General features: G+C 37.2%; 1 protein-coding gene across 1 annotated transcript; it reads right to left on the bottom strand.

Annotated features, from left to right (window-relative positions):
* Positions 1-18,122: 18,122 nt before the first annotated feature.
* LOC129926348 (uncharacterized) lies at positions 18,123-18,656 on the bottom strand. The gene has a single exon (XM_056029686.1). It carries the CDS (start codon positions 18,654-18,656, stop codon positions 18,123-18,125), a length of 534 nt encoding a protein of 177 aa, XP_055885661.1.
* Positions 18,657-22,304: the final 3,648 nt, after the last annotated feature.

The raw sequence follows: 22,304 nt of genomic DNA on the forward strand, positions 1-22,304 counted from the left end.
TTTCATCTTGGGCCGGAGTTTGTGTTGTCAAAGAATAAAACCTCCACGTCTCAATGGCAAACTTTATTTTCTTAAGACAATAAAAGAAGAATTGGAAAACCCAAGCCAAAGAGCTTGTCATCACAATAAAAACCCAACTAATCTAATTAACACATTTGCAATAAAAGGATGTTTTCTCATCGTTCCCTTGTTCTAAATACCAAACAAAATAATTGATTACCAATAATTAATTACCAATAATTAATGAGCTAATTGGTTTTTAGCGGCCCCCGAAAGGGGAAAAGACTCTATTAGTTTTGTGTGGCCTGTCTGTCCATCTGTCCGTCTGTCCGTCCGTCCCGTTTAGATCTCATAAACTAGAAGAGAAAATGAAAATCGGACATCATGATATTTAAGATCATTCAAAGTTCTGATGCAACGGCTACTTTTTTCTTTTCCAAAAGTGAACCATCTACTTTTTAAAATTATATATGCAGGCAGATTTTTTTAAAAATTACACCACTTTTCAATGAGAAACTTCAGTATAAAAAGTTCACAAGCTTCATTCATAGATTCGCTCATTGGTAAAAAAGAAGTTTCAACTAAGGTAACGATTGAAAATGTATCAATGGATCATTATAAAAACGATTTTCCATTTATTAACTAACTCATGGGATAGAATACTGATTCGAATATTGTTTTTAAAATGAATTTTAATACGAACTTCGTTTTAATTGTAAGTTTTAAAAAAAACAACAAAACAACTACTTTTTACCGCGCAGTTTTCACACATCCTCATTAGGCTATACTTATACACTTGACAACAGACTTAGAATACTTAGATATAGATAGACTTAGATTTAGAATGACTTCGATCTAACTCTAGATCTAGACTTTAGACTTAGAGACTGAGATCTATTTCTAGATCTAGACTTAGAGACTTAGATCTATATCTAGAGATCTATTTCTAGATCTAGGCTTAGACTTAGATCTTGAATCTAGATTTAGATCTAAAACTAGGTCTAGATCTAGCTTAATGAAAGATTTCAAATATATTGTATGTTGTAATATGTGTTTCCGAAGTGTAGTGGTTATCACATGTGCCTGACACGCAGATAGTGCTGGGTTCGAAACTTTTTTTTTTAATTTATTTTAGTTAATAAATATTTCTACATTTTTTTGTGAGTCACAACCTGTAAAAAAGATATGCATTTTTTGATGATTTTTTTGTAACCTAATATGTTCTATCCTCTACCAATGTCTAGTAGGTGGACCACTTCGGGGGGCCGATTTTAAGTTTGTGTGTCCACACAAACTGTCTTTGTAACCTTGTTTTTTTTTATTCTTGTGTTGTCAGGTAAAAAAAATAATTGTGCAAAATGTCATCATGATCGAAGATTGGGTGACGGAGAAATGACGTGCACAAACTTTTGACCAGACAGTCAGACTAAGTTGATTGATATAAGCTTTGTACAAAAATGACCACAATATTGTTACAATGAAATATAAAGACACAACAAAACACATATGAAACAACATTTCTCCACATATACATTAATCACGAGACAATCTAACCAGCGTATTACTCGTACCGAATTCTCATGTACCGAAACCGATTTCTCTTATACAGTTAAATCCGGTTAATCGGACCAGCCGGTTATATGGACAGAAACAATCGCTTCCCAATGTTCTCCGACTAACTGGATTCGACTGTTTAATTTAGTCATGCTCGTTCCCATAACGTAGATCGAATGTTCCCCCAGCAGGCGTCGGATTTAGAACCATCTGTCTGAACGGATGACTTATCAATACTATCAAATTACTGCGATCCCACGATAGAGAGACTACAAGAAGCAACTGTCTTACAACGTGCCTCGGCTGTGATCTTCAACCCGCTACTCAATGTCCAAGAACAAAACAGAGTGGGATTGATAGCCTCTGTGGAGGGGGGGGGGGCTGACTACAGCGCACTGGCCTATAAAATGTAAAGAAAGTAACTTAGAAATCAATGATAGGGATAACTTATATTTTATTTCCTAGAGTACTTTTCTCCATTGTTGAAGGTACATGGAAATTAGTTTGTGAAGAAAAAGAATGATGTATTCAAGAGAGTAAATAGAACTTTAAATCAGTGAGTTTGTAAAACGATTCATAGACCAAATGATATTGGATTCATTTTAGTTTTCGTTTGAAGGTAAACGAGATATTCGTGTGGCCAGCACAGTGACTTAGTATTACTTGACCCTAAATTAAGTAAAGTTCCCCTTTCAAACCTGTGGTCTATAGGGCAGATGATGTTAAGGTCTTCATTTTCTTTGGCCAACAGTTAACGAGCAGGGTGTAATGTGGCCAGCACAACGACTAAATGCCTTTACTTTTCCCCAACTAATGCCAGGAATGTCAGGTACCCATCAGAGTTGGGTGAACTCAAGGGGGGGGTGGGCCTAAAATAAAAAAAATTCAAAAGCCCAGTTTCAACCAAGATTCGAACCCAGGACCCCAGGTTCGGAAACCAAGCGCTGAACCACTCAAACCCTCTCCCAATTAAGACCAGGCCATAATTTAAGATAGGGATAACTTCGGTCCAGAACTTAGCTAACGGTTACCGTTTCCGATGGCTTTGATGGGACTCCGCGACCTCTCAACCTTCCTTTAAAACAAGAAAGAAGATTGCTTCCTGGCCAAAGTTCTATTGTTATAGGTTTACTTTATTGGGAATTTGACGAGACTATAAATAGACTAGACCTACATCTACTCTACATCATCTGTTTACTAAACAACCCACAACACTATCAATATGGCATCGGAATGAGCGGGATTTGAACTCAAGACCCTCGCGGTGTCATTCGAAACGTATGTTTCATAGTCAAGTGAAGCGGCTTGGAGTTTCCCCGTAATCATCTTCTTTTTTGAAGTAACGTCTGTAATATATAAGATAAGATAAGATAATGTACTCCTCCTCTGCTAAACACCAGCCTCCCTACAACATCACATGACTTTCAAAACAAGAATTTTGTTTCGATGTTTTGGGTTCACTATTTTACCGTCACATTTTAAAATACATGTATATTTTGTTATCCATTTATATAGTCACTTTTAGTTACAATTATTTTTGGGTCTTACATGTTATTCATTAAGTACTTATATTGTGTGTGTGTGTGTGTGTTTGCTTCTATTCATATTTGTAAATAAAGATGTCTAATGATATTTGTAAATTGCTATTTTTTGTATTTTTTAAATTCTTTCCAATGGTGTACGTTGATTTGAAAACAGAATGTTATTGAAAAGAAAATTTCCACAAAATAATTAAACAATAAGAACAATAAAATAAATGAGCCGCAAAATTTAAATCGATAGTTATCATTAAAAAGTAAAAAGAGGTTGGTTTCTAAAGTAATTTATTAATTTTTTGTTTCCCTTTGATGGGACCTGTTATAGAAGCTGTAATGTGGTCATTGTGATGATGGCTTGGAAGGATGAAAGTACTATAGTTCTCCACCTGAAAATGCATCTGAAATAAATCCGAAGACCTCGACAGAAAGTCCTAGCCCCATATCGGCCATCGCTAAACAAAAAATGCGCTTCCAAGACGCCTAGCTCCTTAAAGGCGTCCCAAAAAACGTCCAGCGCATTAAAGACGTAGCCAAAAGAGCCAGCACCGTAAAGCGTAGCCAAAACGTCGCAAACTGACGCCATATATTCTTCCGACACTTGTATTACGGGCAACATTAGAAGGACGCACAGACAACACAAGAGCAACCAAAGATGACAAGAACCAACGATGGCCAGACGTATAGCACTAGTCATCATCAGAGGCGTAGTGAGAAAAACGTGCGCCCAGGGCAAGGTACTTCATTGGCGCCCACTCCCCCATTTTCATGAACATCATATATATATATATATATATATATATATATATATATATATATATATATATATATATATATATATATATATATATATATATATAGTGTAATGCCACAAGGTGCGTAGAAGTTGAGGTGAATCGGGTTTTTCCATAGTGACGTGACGAGTAATAAAAGAGTAGGATTACGAACTAGAAGAATAACGGACAAGACGCCTTAGAGGACGACGCTAGGCTAGCGACGACCGAGGACTGTGCCCTTTTATTTATTGTTCATTAAATTGTTGAAGTTATCAGCCTGCGTTATCAAGTATATTCTTTATTCTTTCTGTTGTTGTGTCTTCTATGAACTCGCATGCACTATTAACATATAGAATCATCAACAAAATAGACCATCAACAATATCTATAGTTCGTCCATCGTGGTTCGATGATGACCACCTTGTCATCCAGGGGGCTGAGGGCTTTGCACTGGGGTTTTGTGCCTTCTCGTGTGGCTGGTGAGACCTATGTGAGCCCGGAATGTTCGGCCGCACACTGGGCAGGTTTTTCCAGCTAGAGCTAGTGCGATTGGCCTTGCTTTTCTTCTCTGATGTTTTTCTTCTGCCAGCTGTTGTTCTCTTTTCCACAGCAACTTGTGCGCCAGTTTTCACAGCCATGATGCTCTGTCATGTGCTTCTGTCTCCCGGGAGGCTGGGTTAATGCTGAACGCTTTCAGAGAAGCTTTGTGGGTGTTCCTAAAACGTTTTCTTTGTCCAAATAATTATTGCTAGAATTTACTGTGGATTTCTACTGGCGATTGTGTTTGTTTTCCCTGTTTGACTTTTCATTTCCTCTAATGGTTTTAACGGGGGGCCCAGAATAAGCCGGAAGGTGTCATTAAAGAGTTAATCTTTATATACGAGGTGGCTGAGTGGTAAAGCGCTTGGCGTCTGAACTGGGGGTCCTGGGTTCGAATCCTGGTGAAGACTGGATTTTTAAAAAATAATTGTGATCTTTAGAGTCCATCCAGCTCAGATGGGTATCTGACATTATTTTGGGAAAAGTAAAGCCGTTAGGTCATTGTGCTGGTCATATAACACTTTCGTTATTGTTGGACACAGATACAGATGACCTTTACATAATCTGCTCTATAGATCACAAGGTCTGAAAGGAGGAAGCGTTATTAAATGAGCTGTTACTAAAGTAAAGAGTTAATCTTCAAAAACAGAGATCATTTTTTAACGAACCACAACACCCGTAGAAAAGACAAACACAAAAACTCTCTTGTCCCCCTGATAGTCATACCATTAAATAAGATTCAACATTCTGATATAAACATTTCACATGTAAATTATGAGTGAGTTTGGTTTGAAAGTATATTTTAGTCTTCTATAGTTACAGTTACAATGTTTTGTTTGGTGTAGTGAACAGATTGTAAGACAAATTTCCTTATGGATAATAAAGATTATTATTATTATTATGTTAGAAATGAACGAGTAGTCATTCTCTGGCGCTGCCAGGGTCGAGTTTCGCTAAAGAGAAACAAAATTCATCGTAGTTTATTATTATTATTATTATTATTATTATTATTATTATTATTATTATTATAAAAGAACGAGTATTCATTCTCTAGCCAAGCCAGTGTCGAGTTTGTTAAAGGGAAACAAATATTTATCGTAGTCCCTTTATCAGTTTCCACCGTGGAATTTTCTGGTGATGTGGCAGGTCTGCAGAAGTACCGCCCTCTGACAGGCAACGAGAATGTTCCTAGGAATGCCAAGGGCCTTGAAGGTATATGTGAGGTCAATTGTTATTATCCCCTCGGTTGATATGACAATGGGGTATATTGTTGTCTTAGATAATTTCCATAAACGCTTAATCTCCAAGCCAAGGTTCCCAAATTTTCGTTGTTTTTCCAGCTCAGTTTTTTTTTAAATTATGAGATGGTGATACGGCGATGTCAATAATGGTAGCGGCCTTTTCTTTTTTATCGATGAGCTGCAGATCAGGGCGATCAAAATCTACCGTTTTGTCAGTCAAAATAGGCCTATCCCAGTACAGTAGATGATCCGTAGACTCGAGAACCTCTTGTGGTGAGTATTAGTAATATGGAGGAGTATCCTCACCGATCAAATTATGTGTCAAAGCCAAGTGCTGGTGTATTAGCTTTGCAACTTGGTAATGGCGACCTAGGTAGGCAGATTCCGATAGGGCTGAACATCCTGCCATAATGTGTTCAATTGACTCACCCACATTTCCATGCAAGAAATGCTAAAGTGAATACAGAAATCATGGGACAGACTTTTCTGATGTCTGGATCTTATGTTTCAACGTCATTCATTTAAAATACAGACACTAGAGTGATCCATCAATATTTAACCTGCTCTTTCATCTCATGTGTCTTCGGGCTAATCATGTAACAAGTATGCATTTATTGAAATGTAAAGGAAATGTCTTGAATATGTTTTTTTCAACAATGTTTAATCTGTCTACATTTACACGCTTACATTCTGTCTAGACAGGCGACCTCCAAGGTAAAGTAAGGAAAAATTATATTACGTCCTTTGATGATGAATGAATAATCTAGCGTCGAACGTGACGCATATATTTTGTCAATCAAATATATTCTATTTTAACACTTGGTGTATGCAGTCAGATACTGTAATTCCTTCTAGGGATGCACCTGATAGTACCCTCTTTTTCGGCCGAATATCCTGCCATTTTCCCCTATCCAGTCTTATTCGGACCAGGCCGAATATAAAAAAGTATTGTCCGATACAACCCTAGTTCCTACAGACTATATATATATGTATATATAGCTGGTTCTGGCAGTGGATATGTTTGTATACTGAGGCAATTCCAAAATATCGCAAGCAATTATCTTATCTTATATAATACAGACGTTACTTCAAAAAAGATGATTACGTCCAACGCGTCATCCATTTAGTCATGCTTATTAACCAATGACTTCAATTCTGCCAAGTCACTGGTTTTCCTGGCTAGCTCAGGCAACCCATTCCATGCCCTAATAGCACTAGGGAAGAAGGAGTATTTGTACAAATTTGTCCTAACATATGGAACGAGGAATGTGCCTTTATCTTTGTGTCTTTTAGAGTATTTTATTAAATTTTGTATCGCTAGTTCTGGCAGTGGATATGTTTGTATACTGAGGCAATTCCAAAATATCGCAAGCAATTATCTTATCTTATTTTATATAATACAGACGTTACTTCAAAAAAGAAGATGATTACGTCCAACGCGTCATGCGTTTAGTCATGCATATTAACCAATGACTTAAATTCTGCCAAGTCACTGGTTTTCCTGGCTAGCCCAGGCAACCCATTCCATGCTGTAATGGCACTAGGGAAGAAGGAGCATTTGTACAAATTTGTCCTAGCATATGGGACGAGGAATGTGCCTTTATCTTTGTGTCTTTCAGAGTATTTTATTAAATTTTGTATCGCTGGTTCTGGCAGTGGATATGTTTGTATACTGAGGCAATTCCAAGATATATTTAGTGCATCCGGTGAACAAAATACGGAAATATTGATAAGCGAAGCATTTTAATAAACCATATAATACAATACAATCTAATACTATTTGTTTTTCCACGTTTTACTGTAAAATGACATTTTAAAGCTCTTTTACTTTTAGCACAAGATAGTTTAGATCAGGGGTTCTCAACCTGTGGGTCGCGACCCCCTTGGGGGTCGATTGACGATTTGCAAGGGGTCGCCTAAGATCATCGAAAATATGGATTGTTATTTTCTACCCTACAATTCTGTATTTGTGTGTGTGTGTGGGGGGGGGGTCGCGGCAGAGTGGGGGGTTGTAAAAAGGGGTCGCCGAGCTTAAAAGGTTGAGAACCGCTTGTTTAGATTAGTTTGTTGGCAGAAGTGATGTATGTCGTCCTTGACATTATTTACTTTGATTATTTGTTTGAAAAGCTCTCCAAAATCACCCAACTTACAGTTTTTTAGGCTTTTCTTAGGTTTCCATTACACAGTCACCGCTTTTACTCATATCGCTTTCTATTCTTTTTTGTTTTTTACTACATATTATTGCTTAATGAATATTAAGCGGAACTTGTAAATAAGATGCTTTTTTTTTTTCATTTGTCTATTTAGTCTATGTCGTTGTGCCGGTGAAGTATTACCATACGGTTTGGGTGTTGATCTGGATCTCTGGGAGATGGCCTTTATCATTTATTTATGAATATTTAAAATTAGAAGTTTGTGAATATAATACCAAAGATAATTTAATGCCAAAGACAATATAAGTTCGAAAACTGGGTATACTTAGTTTCAAATTTGTCTTCGTCTAAAACAAACACAGGTACACACAAACACAGGTACACACAAACACAGGTGCACACAAACACAGGTGCACACAAACACAGGTACACACAAACACAGGTGCACACAAACACAGGTGCACACAAACACAGATACACACAAAAAGCAAGTACACCAAAAACATACCTAAGATCGTAAATAAAGAGGAAGAACTACAAATTTATTTTATGTAAAAATTCAAAGTTATACAACAAACAAAAGCCTCAATTACCTTCTTATAAGTTACAGACGTTGCTTCAAAAGATAATACAATTACGTCCTACTTAGAACAAAGAAATATTTTGTTGGCATGACAGACAAATATGCTGTTATTGTTTTATTAGACTAAATAGCTCTGGGCGCGTCTTCTGTCTTTCCAGACAGAAGAAGTCATACATACCGAGAAGGTAGGCAGTTACAGATTTCAATCTCATCTTTAGTTCTGCCCTAGGTTAAGAAAGTTGTGCATTATCAGCTAACACAAGAAACTGTTTAGGCTTGCCAAGATTATGTGGCCATAGGTGAGAAATATTTGGCCATAGGTAAAGATTATGAGGCCACAGGTGAAGATTTTGTGACCATATTAATAATTGTTAGTATAAAAGAGAAATGGTTCCATGATAAAAAAAAACCTTTAGAATACAATTAAGATATATAGCTGATTAGATAGGTCAGCGCAATGATAGAATTGGGAAAGAAATATAGACATACAGACAGACAGACAAACAGATAGATAGACAGATAGATAGATGCATCGATAGATAGACAGATACAACGAAAGAAAGATAGAGAGATAGAGAGAGAGAGAAAGAGAGACGAGTAGTCTATTATTCTTATTGTTCGAGGTGTCACTGCGAGTTTATTTTGAAAAGTATATCCTTGATAACTCGTTGATCGCAGTAGTTTTAATTAAAGACTCCCATCCAGCGTTGATTACTCCAGTAATTGAAACACAGAACGTACGTTGGGCTACGTCTGCTATTTTACGTTTTAGTTGTACCAGAATAGATAGAGCAGAAGATCTCTTTTGAGATCATGCTTGGACATCTTGATGTAAGTGTGGACATCTTGATGCATTCCTGGACATCTAAATGCATGTCTGGACAGTTTGATAGATTCAGTGATACCGTTAATTGGGCTATGAACTTGCTAAAAGATGGCTTTTTAACTCAGTTTAACATCTTCGCACTCTCTCTCTCTCTTTTTCTTCTCTGCATAAATTTGTGCAAAAAAAACAACAAAAAAAACTTTTTTTTGTCTGTCTTCTTAACTCTTTCTCTCCTAACTGACGCTACCAGCGTTGATTCCACCAGAATGTGGTAAATAATTACGGAGAGAAAGAGTTAAGGGGAGGTATCCCTGAAAATCTTATTTTTGTTATTTCTGAAGCTAGGCCTTTGAAATTTGTTATGATAACATATAATGATATTCTAAAATAAATAATGCTAAAAAAAAGTTTTTTGAATGATGGTTGCCATGGTAACGGCGGCCATATTGTTTATTGTATACAAATTAAAAGTCTGAATTTTGTAAAAACTATTGATCAGAAATACATGAAATTGAATTAAAAGATAAGCAAAAAGGATTCTCTAAATTGATACAAAGTCAGAATTAAAGCTATAAGTATGTTAAATTTTTTACAAATTTTTGAATTTTTAGTATTTTTTAGACCTAAAAAAACAGGATAAATATTAATTAAAAATTCTTTAAAAAAAAAGTAAATAAAATATTGAAAAAAAATCATTGTACGAGTAAAGTTAATAATGTCCTTAAGAAGTGTTTCAAATTTCATCAAAATCTATCAAGTAGTTTAGGAGAAATTCCTAGTAAAGCACGATGACATGTGCAAAAACTAACATTTTGAGAAAAATGAGTTTAAAGTATAAATTTTATTAAGATTTTGTCTCATAGACCTTACAAAAACATTTTAAAAACATGTTTTAGACACAGATTTAAGCAATAAAAATGATTGTAATGTAAAGAAAAATGATTGATCTACTTAATTATGTTATTAGTTAAAAATCGATATCCTAGACCTAAAACTCAATTTTCTCTAGGGATACCTCCCCTTAAACAATTCCTGGCTTATTCTAAAGGACCTTCACCTTCACCTATCCCTCAGTCTGTCGGACCGCTGGGGGCACCACACAAGATTTATCAACTGTCTTTCTCCATTCCTCTGTCTTTTGCCTTGGATAGAACCTCTTTCAATGGTCCATTCTTCTATGTTGTCTTCCCATCGCTTTCTCTGTATTCCTCTTCTTCTTTTTCTCCCTGATACTGTTCCCTGAAGGAAGGCTTTTGCAAGCCCCGAAGACCTTGTAATATGGCCATAGAGTTTTCGTTTTTCACAATTGCAAGTAGGCCATCGTGGGGTCCAATCGCTGTAGTGACCATGTCTCTAGTCTCTTCGTTGGTTACTGACATTTACATTCCGATTAAATTGTGAAGCACAATTTTGTCTAAATCTATTTTTCTCCTATTTCAGGTTCTAATCTCAATATTTGCAAGTCTTATATAATTTACAGATGTTTCTTGAAAAAGAAAATTAGTACACCCTTTGAATACCCTTGCTTTAATCGAGCAGCAGACCTCACTTCATCAAAACTAGATCTATGTTAGAAGCTATGTTATATGCATTTTTTTAATACAAATGTGAAATAAACAACAAAACTGCTAGTAGATAGGTATGTCATCACTTCAGTTCTAAATGATTACTAAAGCGGTGGCTGAGGGGTTAAGCGCTTGGATTCCGAACCTAGGGTCCAGGGTTCGAATCTTGGTGAAGACTGGGATTTTGAATTTCGTGATTTTTAGAGCGCCCCTGAGTCCACCCAACTCTAATGGCTACCTGACCTTAAGTTGTGGAAAGTAATTGCAATTGGTCGTTGCGAAGGCCACAAGACACCCTGCTCGTTAATCGTTGGCCATAGAAACAGATGACCTTAACATCATCTGTCCCATAGATCGCCAGGTCTGAAAGGGAATCTTTACTTTTTTAAAAAACTTTAAACCTAAAATTTAAAATCAATTATTTTCCGTCAATTCTCTCGTACTAGGAACACCCCCCATCCCCAATATTCATACATTAAAAAATATCTGATTCATGAATGACTAGATTGATTCATTAAATGAGTGGGACGTAAATATATTCTTTTTTTTAAGTAACGTCTGTAATATATAAGATAAAGATAATTTATTTATTTGTATAATTTGGAAAGAGAATACGATATAGCTTTAGACTGACGGACAGACGGACAGACCAAACTCAAATAATAGAGCGTTTTTTCCTCTCGGAGGACGCTGAAAAAAAAAGACATTTTCTCTCAGGCATCTAGGGCGACCCCTCTAGAAGGCGTGTCATTTATGATATTCCAGAGTGTCCTTCAAACTTTAATCTAGACTGACAGTGCCAGTGTATGTGTCGATGCGTGTGTGTATGTGTGTATTTTTCTGTGCGTGCGCCTGTGTGTTTGCAGGACTGTGGGTTATTATACATGGACCGGAAAAATAAAAAGAGGGTAGATGGATTTATGAATAACAGACACTCAGAAAGAAAGATAGATAGGAAAATAGACAGATAGATAGATAGATAGATAGATAGATAGATAGATAGATAGATAGATAGATAGATAGATAGATAGATAGATAGACAGACAGACAGACAGACATATAGATAGATAGATAGATAGATAGATAGATAGATAGATAGATAGATAGATAGATAGATAGATAGATAGATAGATAGATAGACAGACATATGGTTGTATGCAAAATGTTAAGTTATAACAAGGTCCAAGTGAATTGTAGTATTCTTGTTAGAAACAAAATAATCTTAACAAATACATGCAGTATATATTAGATGAATAGGTTCAATTGTATGTGTTTTGAAGTAACGTCTGTAATTTATAAGTTAAGATAAGATACTATTTGAAATAAAATTTTTGATTCAAGATAATAAAGATTGTCACTTCTATTTCCTACTCATTCCATTTAACAGTTTCGTTATTAAAATTCCAGTTTCTCTAAATTTTCATCTTTTAAATGGGCAATGATCGTGTAAGAGTTGCGTGTGGCAAAATATGTAGGTCGCAGCTGGAGCTACGTAGCTACCAGAAATAATGGCCTCCTCTTTAATCATTGGACTCGAAGACAAGCCTTACTATTATTATTATTATTAAATTATAGACTGTGGTTGGTAATAATTTTTAAGAATAGACATATATTAATCTAGCCGTGCATGTTATTACATATTGGTTTTCATGGCTGATTCAATCAACCCGTTCCATGCTCTAGTGTAACCTCGGAAGAAAAAAAAAAGAAAGGTGCCTTTATCTTTGTCTTTCTATTTACTTTCTTAGTATTTTTACAAATCTTATATCAATTCAATCTGTCTGTCCGTCAGGATCAAAATTTGTAATAGATCAAGAATTTCAATAATAAATCTAAGCGATTAGAAATATTTGTACCAATTGTTATTGTTTCATGCTTTTAGCTTCCTCAGTACGCTATGATCCTATCACTTGTCTGGACCAGTTGGAAAGGGCTGGGGGGGGGGGGGAGACAGAAGGGGGTATCTAGGAGATCGCTTTTAAAATGTTTAAATTTTTTTAATTTAAAAAAAAAAAATTCTTGTGTTGGCATGTAAAATTGTGCACAATTTCAGCTTGGTCCTAGAATGGGTGTGGGAGAAATAAAACCTTTTACCAGACAGAATGAGTTAATATAAGCTTTGTAAAAAATACCATATTTTAAAAATACATTTAAACTGGTTACAAATTGGCATGCTTCTTTTTAAACAGCCCTTTCTATCCACTTCTTCTAGTGTACGGCTATGGAATAAAAGTTTCAAAATGAAATAACCACACATAGCTGCAGTGCGCTCGAACGCGCGTTCACTCACTCCGACACGCACGTCTTGGCTCATTATGCAAGGGGGAGATTACACGACTTGGGGGAGTTTGATCTTGAAGGTTATCTTCCCATTGAAGTGGGCGAAAGGATCGCTTTGCCACAATTGTTAATGGTTCTCGCCATGTGAAATTAATCTGTAAACAGGGATAGAAGCAGGGGGGAGAGTGTGGGGGGTGGTTCCTAGAGCAGTGTTTCCCAAAGTGGGGTACGCGTACCTACAGGGGTACGGTACTACGGGAAGACTTTGGAGGGGTTTCGCACCTCATTAACAATGCTGATTTTTTTTTAATGCCCATTTTTTATGTTCTGTTAATAAATTAAAGTGTGGTGTGGTGGGTGGGGGGCGAGGGGTACTCAGCATTACAAAAAATTATAAAAGGGGTACGCATAGGTCAAAAGTTTGGGAAACACTGGTCTAGAGGAATGAGGCGAAGGCTGGGAATTAAAAGAAAATAGTGAGTGGAAAAAAAACGGAAGTGTGTCTCACGAGAAAAATGCACAAATATAAAAAGGTGAGTGGGTACTGGCTATTTTTAGCTATGTCTGCTCTCAAGGAAAATTATTTTGACGGAATCCGGCTGGAGAATCCGGTGATGCGTATCACGGCCAGGTCATTTCGAGACAGGTATCATGTCGCACGTAGATGGCCGTCTTGATAGGGCTTTGATATTAACTACGTACTATAAGAACTTGTCAAGGCGAGGGGCGGGCAGAGCACGGGTATTTGTGAGCGCTCGGGTTAAAACATGAGTTGATAACAATATTTAACAAAGGCGATAAATAGATTTTTTTTTGAGTTCTGCACTGTGTTATGAAGATTGACGAGATCTACTAATTTGTTACAATCAAGAGACAAAGTAGATATCTAGATCTAATCTCACACTTCGTGGCCTAAGAAGATCCCAATCTCATTTAATATGAAATTGAAGATAGCTATGAAGTTCGATCTTCGCTTTGATCAGCCCATATCTATGAAGCTCGATCTTCGCTTTGATCAGCCCATAGCTATGAAGTTCGATATTCACTTTCATCAGCCCATAGCTATGAAGCTAGAGCTTCACTTTGATCAGCCCATAGCTATGAAGTTCGATCTTCGCTTTAAGCAGCCCATAGCTATGAAGTTCGATCTTCGCTTTCTTAAAGTCCATAGCACTCAATGCACATGTGGGTTGGGTCTAATTGAGTACTGACTGCTACATGTTTTGTTTGCTAGCGTATTTCCTTTTTGCCTCGTAACTAAAAACACAGATACACACGACTTCTTGCCACGAAGAGCTATCATTGCCCAATCATGGGTGTTGATTACGTATTCCTCAACGGAATAACCTGCCCGCCTCCACCCCTACCCCTGAAGGAACATCTAAAACATTTAAAACAGAAATTAACAAAACAAAAATATTTGTCTTTGAAATGTGGAGGCGACCGTTAAGCGATGAAGCCCAGTGTATAAGCGTAGGTTTCTACTGAGCTTCCTGATTTGTTCGATATTTTGAAGTTTATGACGCACTGGATGTTTAATTTTTTTTTGTCGATTCACCCAGGAAAAAAAAATTTTGACCAATAGGAACTCAGGACAGAGAAAAAAATGTTTCACTCAACTTCGAGCATCACATCTTGCAGATGAGCGCCTGTTAAAAAGTTACCGAGACGACTCCTCGGTAAAGCGAGAGAATCACGTAAACAAGTATTTGAAAGTAATCTTTTTTGTTTATTACTGCCCGACTTTATGCGCTTTAGTTTTACATGTAAAGACAATTAAAATAAATGAAATGGAATTTGAATATATTAATCATATATTAAAAAATAATTGTTGTTCCATGTTGTAGAAGTAATTTACGTTGAAATGGTTGATTGGCCACCCTAGAAACAAATCCAATGGGGAATCAGCGCCTTTGACGTCATTATCCCTGATTAGTTGTTGGAAAGGATATTTATGGAAACAGCTTGCCGCCCAATGCGTCGAAAAGCGCGGGAGGACCTAAGTCTAAGTAAGTCTTCCCCTTAAGATAAGTTTTCTTTAAAAAAAAAAAAAAGAAGCTATAAATAATAACAAATTACGCCAAGCTATTTTCTTTATCCAATCTTTAGAATTTCTCAAAAATGTCTTGGAAGAACCGAGATTTGCACCTACCTGTGAACCAGAACTTTGTCAACAACATAATTTGTTAAGTAGCTTCATAATTTATAACTATTGCCGGGGCTTCCCCCAACGGGAGATCCAGACTACAGATAAACTTGTCAAAAGATAAAAATAGATTTAACTTTATTGACATTTCTAGGTTGTAGCTTGAAATTTATTTCGTCTGGTCTGAATAGTGGGAAATATTGTGCGCTCAGACTCACTCTTTTTTTATAAAGCTTATATCAACTCACTTTGTCTGTCTGTCTGTCTGGAGAAAAAGTTTGTACACGTTATTTCTCCCATATCCAATTTAGGATATAGCTGAAATTTTGCACCATTATTTCTTTAACCCTACGACACAAGAATAAAAAAAAAAAAAAAAGTAAACAGTTCGTTAATTAACTATTAGTAGTTAAGTATTTTGTTAATATCTCGAACAAGGGAAAGAAATTGTACTTGACTGAAGTCGTGGAAAAAGCTGAATTAGTTCCCCTTATAGTTCGCCGCTTAAAAAAAAAAGTTTGTAAGAAACAATATATTTTCTATTTTCATTGGCACCTAACTTACAGAGTGGTCAGCGTGTCGGCTTGAGCCTTTGTTCGAATTCAGGTCGTTTCCACTTTATTTTTTTTTTACTCATAGAAGGAAAAGCGCACCAAAGTCAAGGAGAAGCCTGGAACAGGTTGATATTGAATTGTGGGTTATATTCTAGACATCTGAGCCTGTACGTGTGTAATGGGCTCGCTCGATAGATCCTACTGGTGTTCAGAAAGATGTCTTGTGGCGTGCCTAATTGTTTGCGTAAAAAAAGTGTCAACTGAACGGTGGTACGTCACTCGGAACTAATTTAGCCCTTCTGACTCTAAGTGTGACGTAAGATGGTAGAGGCCTACACACTAAAAACTTATTCTTCTTTCAATGATCTTTATGAATTGATTTATTTGCATAAAAACTTCTCACAAAAACAGTATGGAAGGACCTAGTTAGTTGATGAAACGACTTTACTTAATGTAATCATTTCTATTTAAGCATTGATAATAATATAATTTTTTTTACTTGACAGGATCAATTCATAAACTCATATCCTGAATTATAACTAAAACAGGTTTTTGCTCTTGAAAAAATGGAAATAAAACCACCTTGGCGCCTCTATTTCAGCACCATAGGAGGTGTGTGTGTGTGTGGGGGGGACACAGTTTGAGAAACACAGGCCTCAGAAGTTGAACAAGTCACACAAAGGAGAACTTACATTACTCTAAACTAAAACAAAAATTGTAGATATAGATGTAGCAAAACGATTGCCTGATTAGAGTCTTATTGACTCTTAAAAATTCTTATTGAAAACGCGGTTATTGTTTGTAAAATGTTTTACATGTTTCGGATGTTCCTTCAGAGTTGAAGTTAATTACTTCCTAGTCCAAACCTCCCGCAGGACGACGGGGGATGGGAGCGAGCAGGGTTTGAACCCTGGACCGTCGATAAATCCGAACGACAGTCCAGCGCACAAACCGCACGACCAGATACCAATTGGGTAATTGTCATTCACACAGCGCATCGTATCCAATACAGTGAATACATCAGATTTAACGCTGCTGGAAGTCTCTTGCAGAATGTAACTAACCATAACGATAATCTATAAGACGGATTAAGTCATGCAATAAGTAACAATTTTAATGTGAAAATGATTTTTAGCTTAAATAATTTTTAAAAAATTGAAAATTTTCAGAAAATCATAGTTGTTTTTTTTTTTTCGTTTTGTTTATTTTGGCGCCACTAGAACCTCTGTGCCAACTCTCACTACTCCCCTGCTCAAAATGTTACGAATTGCGAAGTGTTTCGTTAAAGCAAAAAGGTTTGAAATGACCTATGTGTAAAACAATACAGTTGTCTTCTATTTTTTTTTTTAGTGTTAACAGTTAAGTTGGAGAAATACACTCCCAGGCAATCACACATACACAAACACATACAATCACAAACACATGCAAACATGCACAAATAAAAACACATAGGAAAGGAAAACTTGACATTCAAACTTCTAGGTGGTCTTTTACTTTGATCTGACTTTTGTAACAACACAGAACTTCTTTCTCTCTATCCGACAACAAGTATCATGATCTTATATTAATAATAATAATAATAATAATAATAATAATAATAGGTTTGGAGATTAGGCGTCTATGGAAATTGTCCAAAAGAACAATATACCCCATTGTTATATCAACCAACGGGATAATAACAACTGACCTCACAGATACCTTCAAGGCCCTTAACATTCCTAGGAACATAGGGTTAGGGTCTCGTTGCCTGTCAGAGGGCAGTACTGCTGCAGACCTGCCACATCACCAGAAAATTCCTCAGTGGAAACTGTTAAAGGGACTACGATGAATTTTGTTTCTCTTTAGCGAAACTCGACCCTGGCAGCGCCAGAGAATGACTACTCGTTCATTTCTAATATAATAATAATAATAACAAAACGGTTGATTTCAATCGCCCTAATCTGCTGTTCATTGATAAAAAAGAAAAAGTCGCTACCATTATTGACATCGCCGTACCACTGTCTCATAACTTAAGAGAAACAGAAATGGAAAAGCAACGAAAATATGGGAACCTAGGCTTGGAAATAAAGCATTTATGGAAGTTATCCGAAATAACAATATACACCATTGTTATATCAACCGAGAGGATAATGGCAACTGACCTCACAGTCACAAATACCTTCAAGGCCCTTAAAAAATATTAAAATAAAAACAACTTTTACCCATAGATATTTTTGTTGTTAGTTTATCTTTCTTTGCTATTGTTCATTAGTTCTCTCAACCATTGACTCAATAATTCAGCTACTACTGGAAATTTAATAAATAAAAAAAAATAATATATCTCCCATGTGAACTAATTTTAAAAAGTATTTCATCTCCCCTGTGACCTAATTATAGCTCTGGATGTTTAACTCTTTCAAGTCCAGGCTTTTTCAGCTTCTGAATCTCTTTATTTAGTTTCTGTTCAACGAACTTGTCAATGAGTACATTATCCATCAGTGAGTACCCGGTACACACCTCTCCGGACATAGTGTTGTCTACACCTCTACCCTCTCTGGACATAGTCTTGTCTAAACCTCTGCCCTCTCTGGACATAATCTTATCTACATTTCTGCCCTTTCCGGACATAGTCTTGTCTACACCTCTGACCTCTCCGGACATAGTCTTGTCTAAACCTCTGCCCTCTCTGGACATAATCTTATCTACATTTCTGCCCTTTCCGGACATAGTCTTGTCTACACCTCTGACCTCTCCGGACATAGTCTTGTCTACACCTCTGACCTCTCTGGACATAGTCTGGTCTACACCTCTGCCCTCTCTGGACATAGTCTGATCTACACCTCTGCCCTCTCTGGACATAGTCTTGTCTACACCTCTGACCTCTCCGGACATAGTCTTGTCTAAACCTTTGCCCTCTCTGGACATAGTCTGGTCTACACCTCTGCCCTATCTGGACATAGTCTTGTCTACACCTCTGCCCTATCTGGACATAGTCTTGTCTACACCTCTGCCCTCTCTTGACATAGTCTTGTCTACACCTCTGCCCTATCTGGACATAGTCTTGTCTACACCTCTGACCTCTCCGGACATAGTCTTGTCTACACCTCTGCCCTCTCTTGACATAGTCTTGTCTACACCTCTGCCCTATCTGGACATAGTCTTGTCTACACCTCTGCCCTCTCCGGACATAGTCTTGTCTACACCTCTGCCCTCTCCGGACATAGTCTTGTCTACACCTCTGCCCTATCTGGACATAGTCTTGTCTACACCTCTGCCCTCTCTTGACATAGTCTTGTCTACACCTCTGCCCTATCTGGACATAGTCTTGTCTACACCTCTGCCCTCTCCGGACATAGTCTTGTCTACACCTCTGCCCTCTCCGGACATAGTCTTGTCTACACCTCTGCCCTCTCCGGACATAGTCTTGTCTACACCTCTGACCTCTCCGGACATAGTCTTGTCTACACCTCTGCCCTCTCTTGACATAGTCTTGTCTACACCTCTGCCCTCTCCGGACATAGTCTTGTCTACACCTCTGCCCTCTCCGGACATAATCTTGTCTACACCTCTGCCCTCTCCGGACATAGTCTTGTCTACACCTCTGCCCACGTGTTTCCGTGCGTCTCAAACAGGTTGGCACGGAAACAGAACAGAAATGGAGAAAACCTTCAAAGGCCGATTCCAACCACATGTGGCGTGCAGTGTGGCTTTGAAAAAGCGGTCGGAGTGATCGAGAAAACAGGTATGAACGAAGTCTTCAAACTACATACCTTAGTCTGAGGATCATGCAGCTATAGAGACAGAACTCAACTCACACAGAGGGTATGATGACAATTGTTCCAGAATATTTTTTTTTCAATGCAATATTCGCCTTAAATGACGTTATACACAAATGTCCTCTTTTACACCATGAGCTCTATGAGGGGATGATGTAAAGGTCATCTGTTTATATGGCAAGCGGTTAACGAGGGTATCATGTGGCCAGCAAAACGACCAACTGCCTTTACTTTAGCCACCTAATATCAGGTATACTTTAAAGTTTGTTGAACTCAGCGGCATGAACCTTCACCGAGATTCGAGCCCTAGATTAATCTGTTCGAATGCAAAGCGCTTAACCAATCAGCAACCCTGCCTCTTATAGCCGTCTGTAATCCTTAAATGTTTGGTAAACTCAGAGGCACAGTTTTTTTTTACTGAGATTCGATCCCTAGACTTAGCGATTTGTAAGCAATGCGCTTAGCCACTCAGCAGTCCCGCCACTAATAGCTGTTCTGGCTACACACGTATAACTATGAACCAATGTGTTAGGTATGTAGGGTCAGGGTGATGGAAACCTTTTTAGTTAGTACTTTGGGATTGTTTTTTTTTTTTACAAAACGTATATCAACTCCCTCTGTCTGTCTGTCTGTCTGGTAAAAAGTTTACACGTTATTTCTTCCACGCTCATTCTCGGATCAAGCTGAAACTTCGCACAAATATTTATTTGTTGGGTTTAGTCCCCTGAAATAATTGTTTACTCCGTTTGTTCCTCACGCATTCTCCGATCAAGCTTTTACTTTAAACAATTATTTATTGTACCTAACAAGAATTGAATCAATAGACAAAAAATACTCAATTAATTAATTAATTATTGGTAATTAAATATTTTTTGTGATATGGAATAAAGGAAATAGCTTGTACATTATTGGTAGATATAGTTTTAAGGTCGCAGTTCTTCCCTTTAAGATAAGCTTTTGTTTTAAAGGATTAATATTTTCTTTGTTTTCCTGGTTTGAAAGCGTATTTGAATCTAGCCAAGTCAAACAATGAAAGGCAGGACAGACAAACTTTTACTTTTACCTATAACTTAGTCTGTTGGACCGTTGGGGCACCATGCAAGATTCGTCGAACATCTTTCTCTATTCCTCTCTGTCTTTTGAACCTCTTCCATTCTTTTATGTTGTTCTCCCTTCGCTTACTCTGTCTGCCTCTTCTCATTTTTCCTGGTACTGTTCCCTGAAGGAAGGTCTTTGCGAACCCCAAGGATCTTGTAATAAGGCCATAGAGTTTTAGCTTGCGTTATTTTTACGATGCTTAGCAGGTCATCGTGGGGTCCAATGGCTGCAGTAACCCTGCCTCTAATCTCTTGGTTTGTGGTGCGGTCTTTGATTGTGATATCGAGGATTCTTCTGTAGCATCTCAATTCCATTGCTGGGATCCTCCTCTCTAGATCTGCAGTCATTTACAAGAGAACACAGTTTACAACCATTTTTGGTTTCGATTTGCAAGTATCGGATGTTCCTTCAGAGTTGAGGTTAACCTACATCCTATTCTGAACCTCCGCAGGACGATGGGGGGTGGCAGCGGGCAGGGAATGAAACCGGGACCGTCAAGACGTCCGAACGACAGTCCAGCGCGCATACCGCACTACCAGGCAGCCAACAAAATGATCACGCAGTCAAATATTTCAGTTCACATGTGAACGCAAACGAAGAGAAATTGTGCACACGTTTTGGGGAATCAATTTTGGAAGCACAATGTTTGGATTCTGTGTAGGAAAAAGTTCAGATTTTCAAAACAATGATATATCGTCTGCTAAAATTTAATTACTTCTATGATTGTGTGTTCAGGTCAAATACGATGTTTTAAGGACTACATGAAAACCAAATTCTTTCTTTCTCACATGCCAATGCGTACAAAACACAACCATGAATCATCACATGACAGGAAGTTGGCCCACCTGACGACAAGGGGAGATCACCACGTGAGTAAGGTATTTTTACTTTTCTGTAAGGAAGAACGTGGAACTTTTGCTTGTTTATTTCTATGACCTACAACCGATACCTGCATCGCGCTCCCTGTTACGTCTGCTAGTGCATGATTTTACGTGTAAGTACTTTGTCTGTTATATATATATATGATGTTCAGTCAAAGCTCAAATAATCCTATCAATGATAATCCATAAATCCAGAATGATTAAAACAAGGTTACAAAGACAGTCTGTATAAAACACAAATTCAAAATCGGCCCCCCGAAGTGATTCACCCAGGCAGGAAAAAGGGCAGGTTACAATATTTTCAGAAGAATGTGGCTATTAAATTCTATAAAATTATACAGTTGGCTTGGCACTACACGTGATAATATGAATATACTACTTATTACTTGTTGTTTTAAATTATGTCCAACTTGATTGCATAATAAATAGATTTTTTCTCTTTAAAAAAAAGTTAACATTTTTTTTAACTGTAGTATTTAATATGACAGAACTTACATAACTTAGCTATACGATTGTAAAAAAAAAATATTTTTTGACCAAAAATCTAAAACTATTTGAGTAAAGTGTGTATAGTGTGATATAGGTGGATGAATAAAATTCCTCCAGTGTTTGTTACTAAGTGAATAGTTGTAAAAATGGTGTATTTTTATGAAAAAAACTGCTTGCATAATTGATTTAAAAAAATAGATTTTTTGCTTTCAGAAAAGAAAAAAGTAGACTTGGCATCAGAACTTTGAATGATCTAAAATATCACGATGTCCGATTTTCATTTTCTCTTCTAGTTTTTGAGATCTAAACGGGACGGACGGACGGACGGA

This window comes from Biomphalaria glabrata, chromosome 5 (genome assembly GCF_947242115.1).
Source record: "Biomphalaria glabrata chromosome 5, xgBioGlab47.1, whole genome shotgun sequence".
NCBI lineage: Eukaryota > Metazoa > Mollusca > Gastropoda > Planorbidae > Biomphalaria > Biomphalaria glabrata.

What these genes read in the sequence shown, in the direction of transcription:
- LOC129926348 (XM_056029686.1), bottom strand. Translation starts at nt 18,656, where the DNA reads ATGTCCAGAGAGGGCAAAGGTTTAGACAAGACTATGTCCGGAGAGGTC.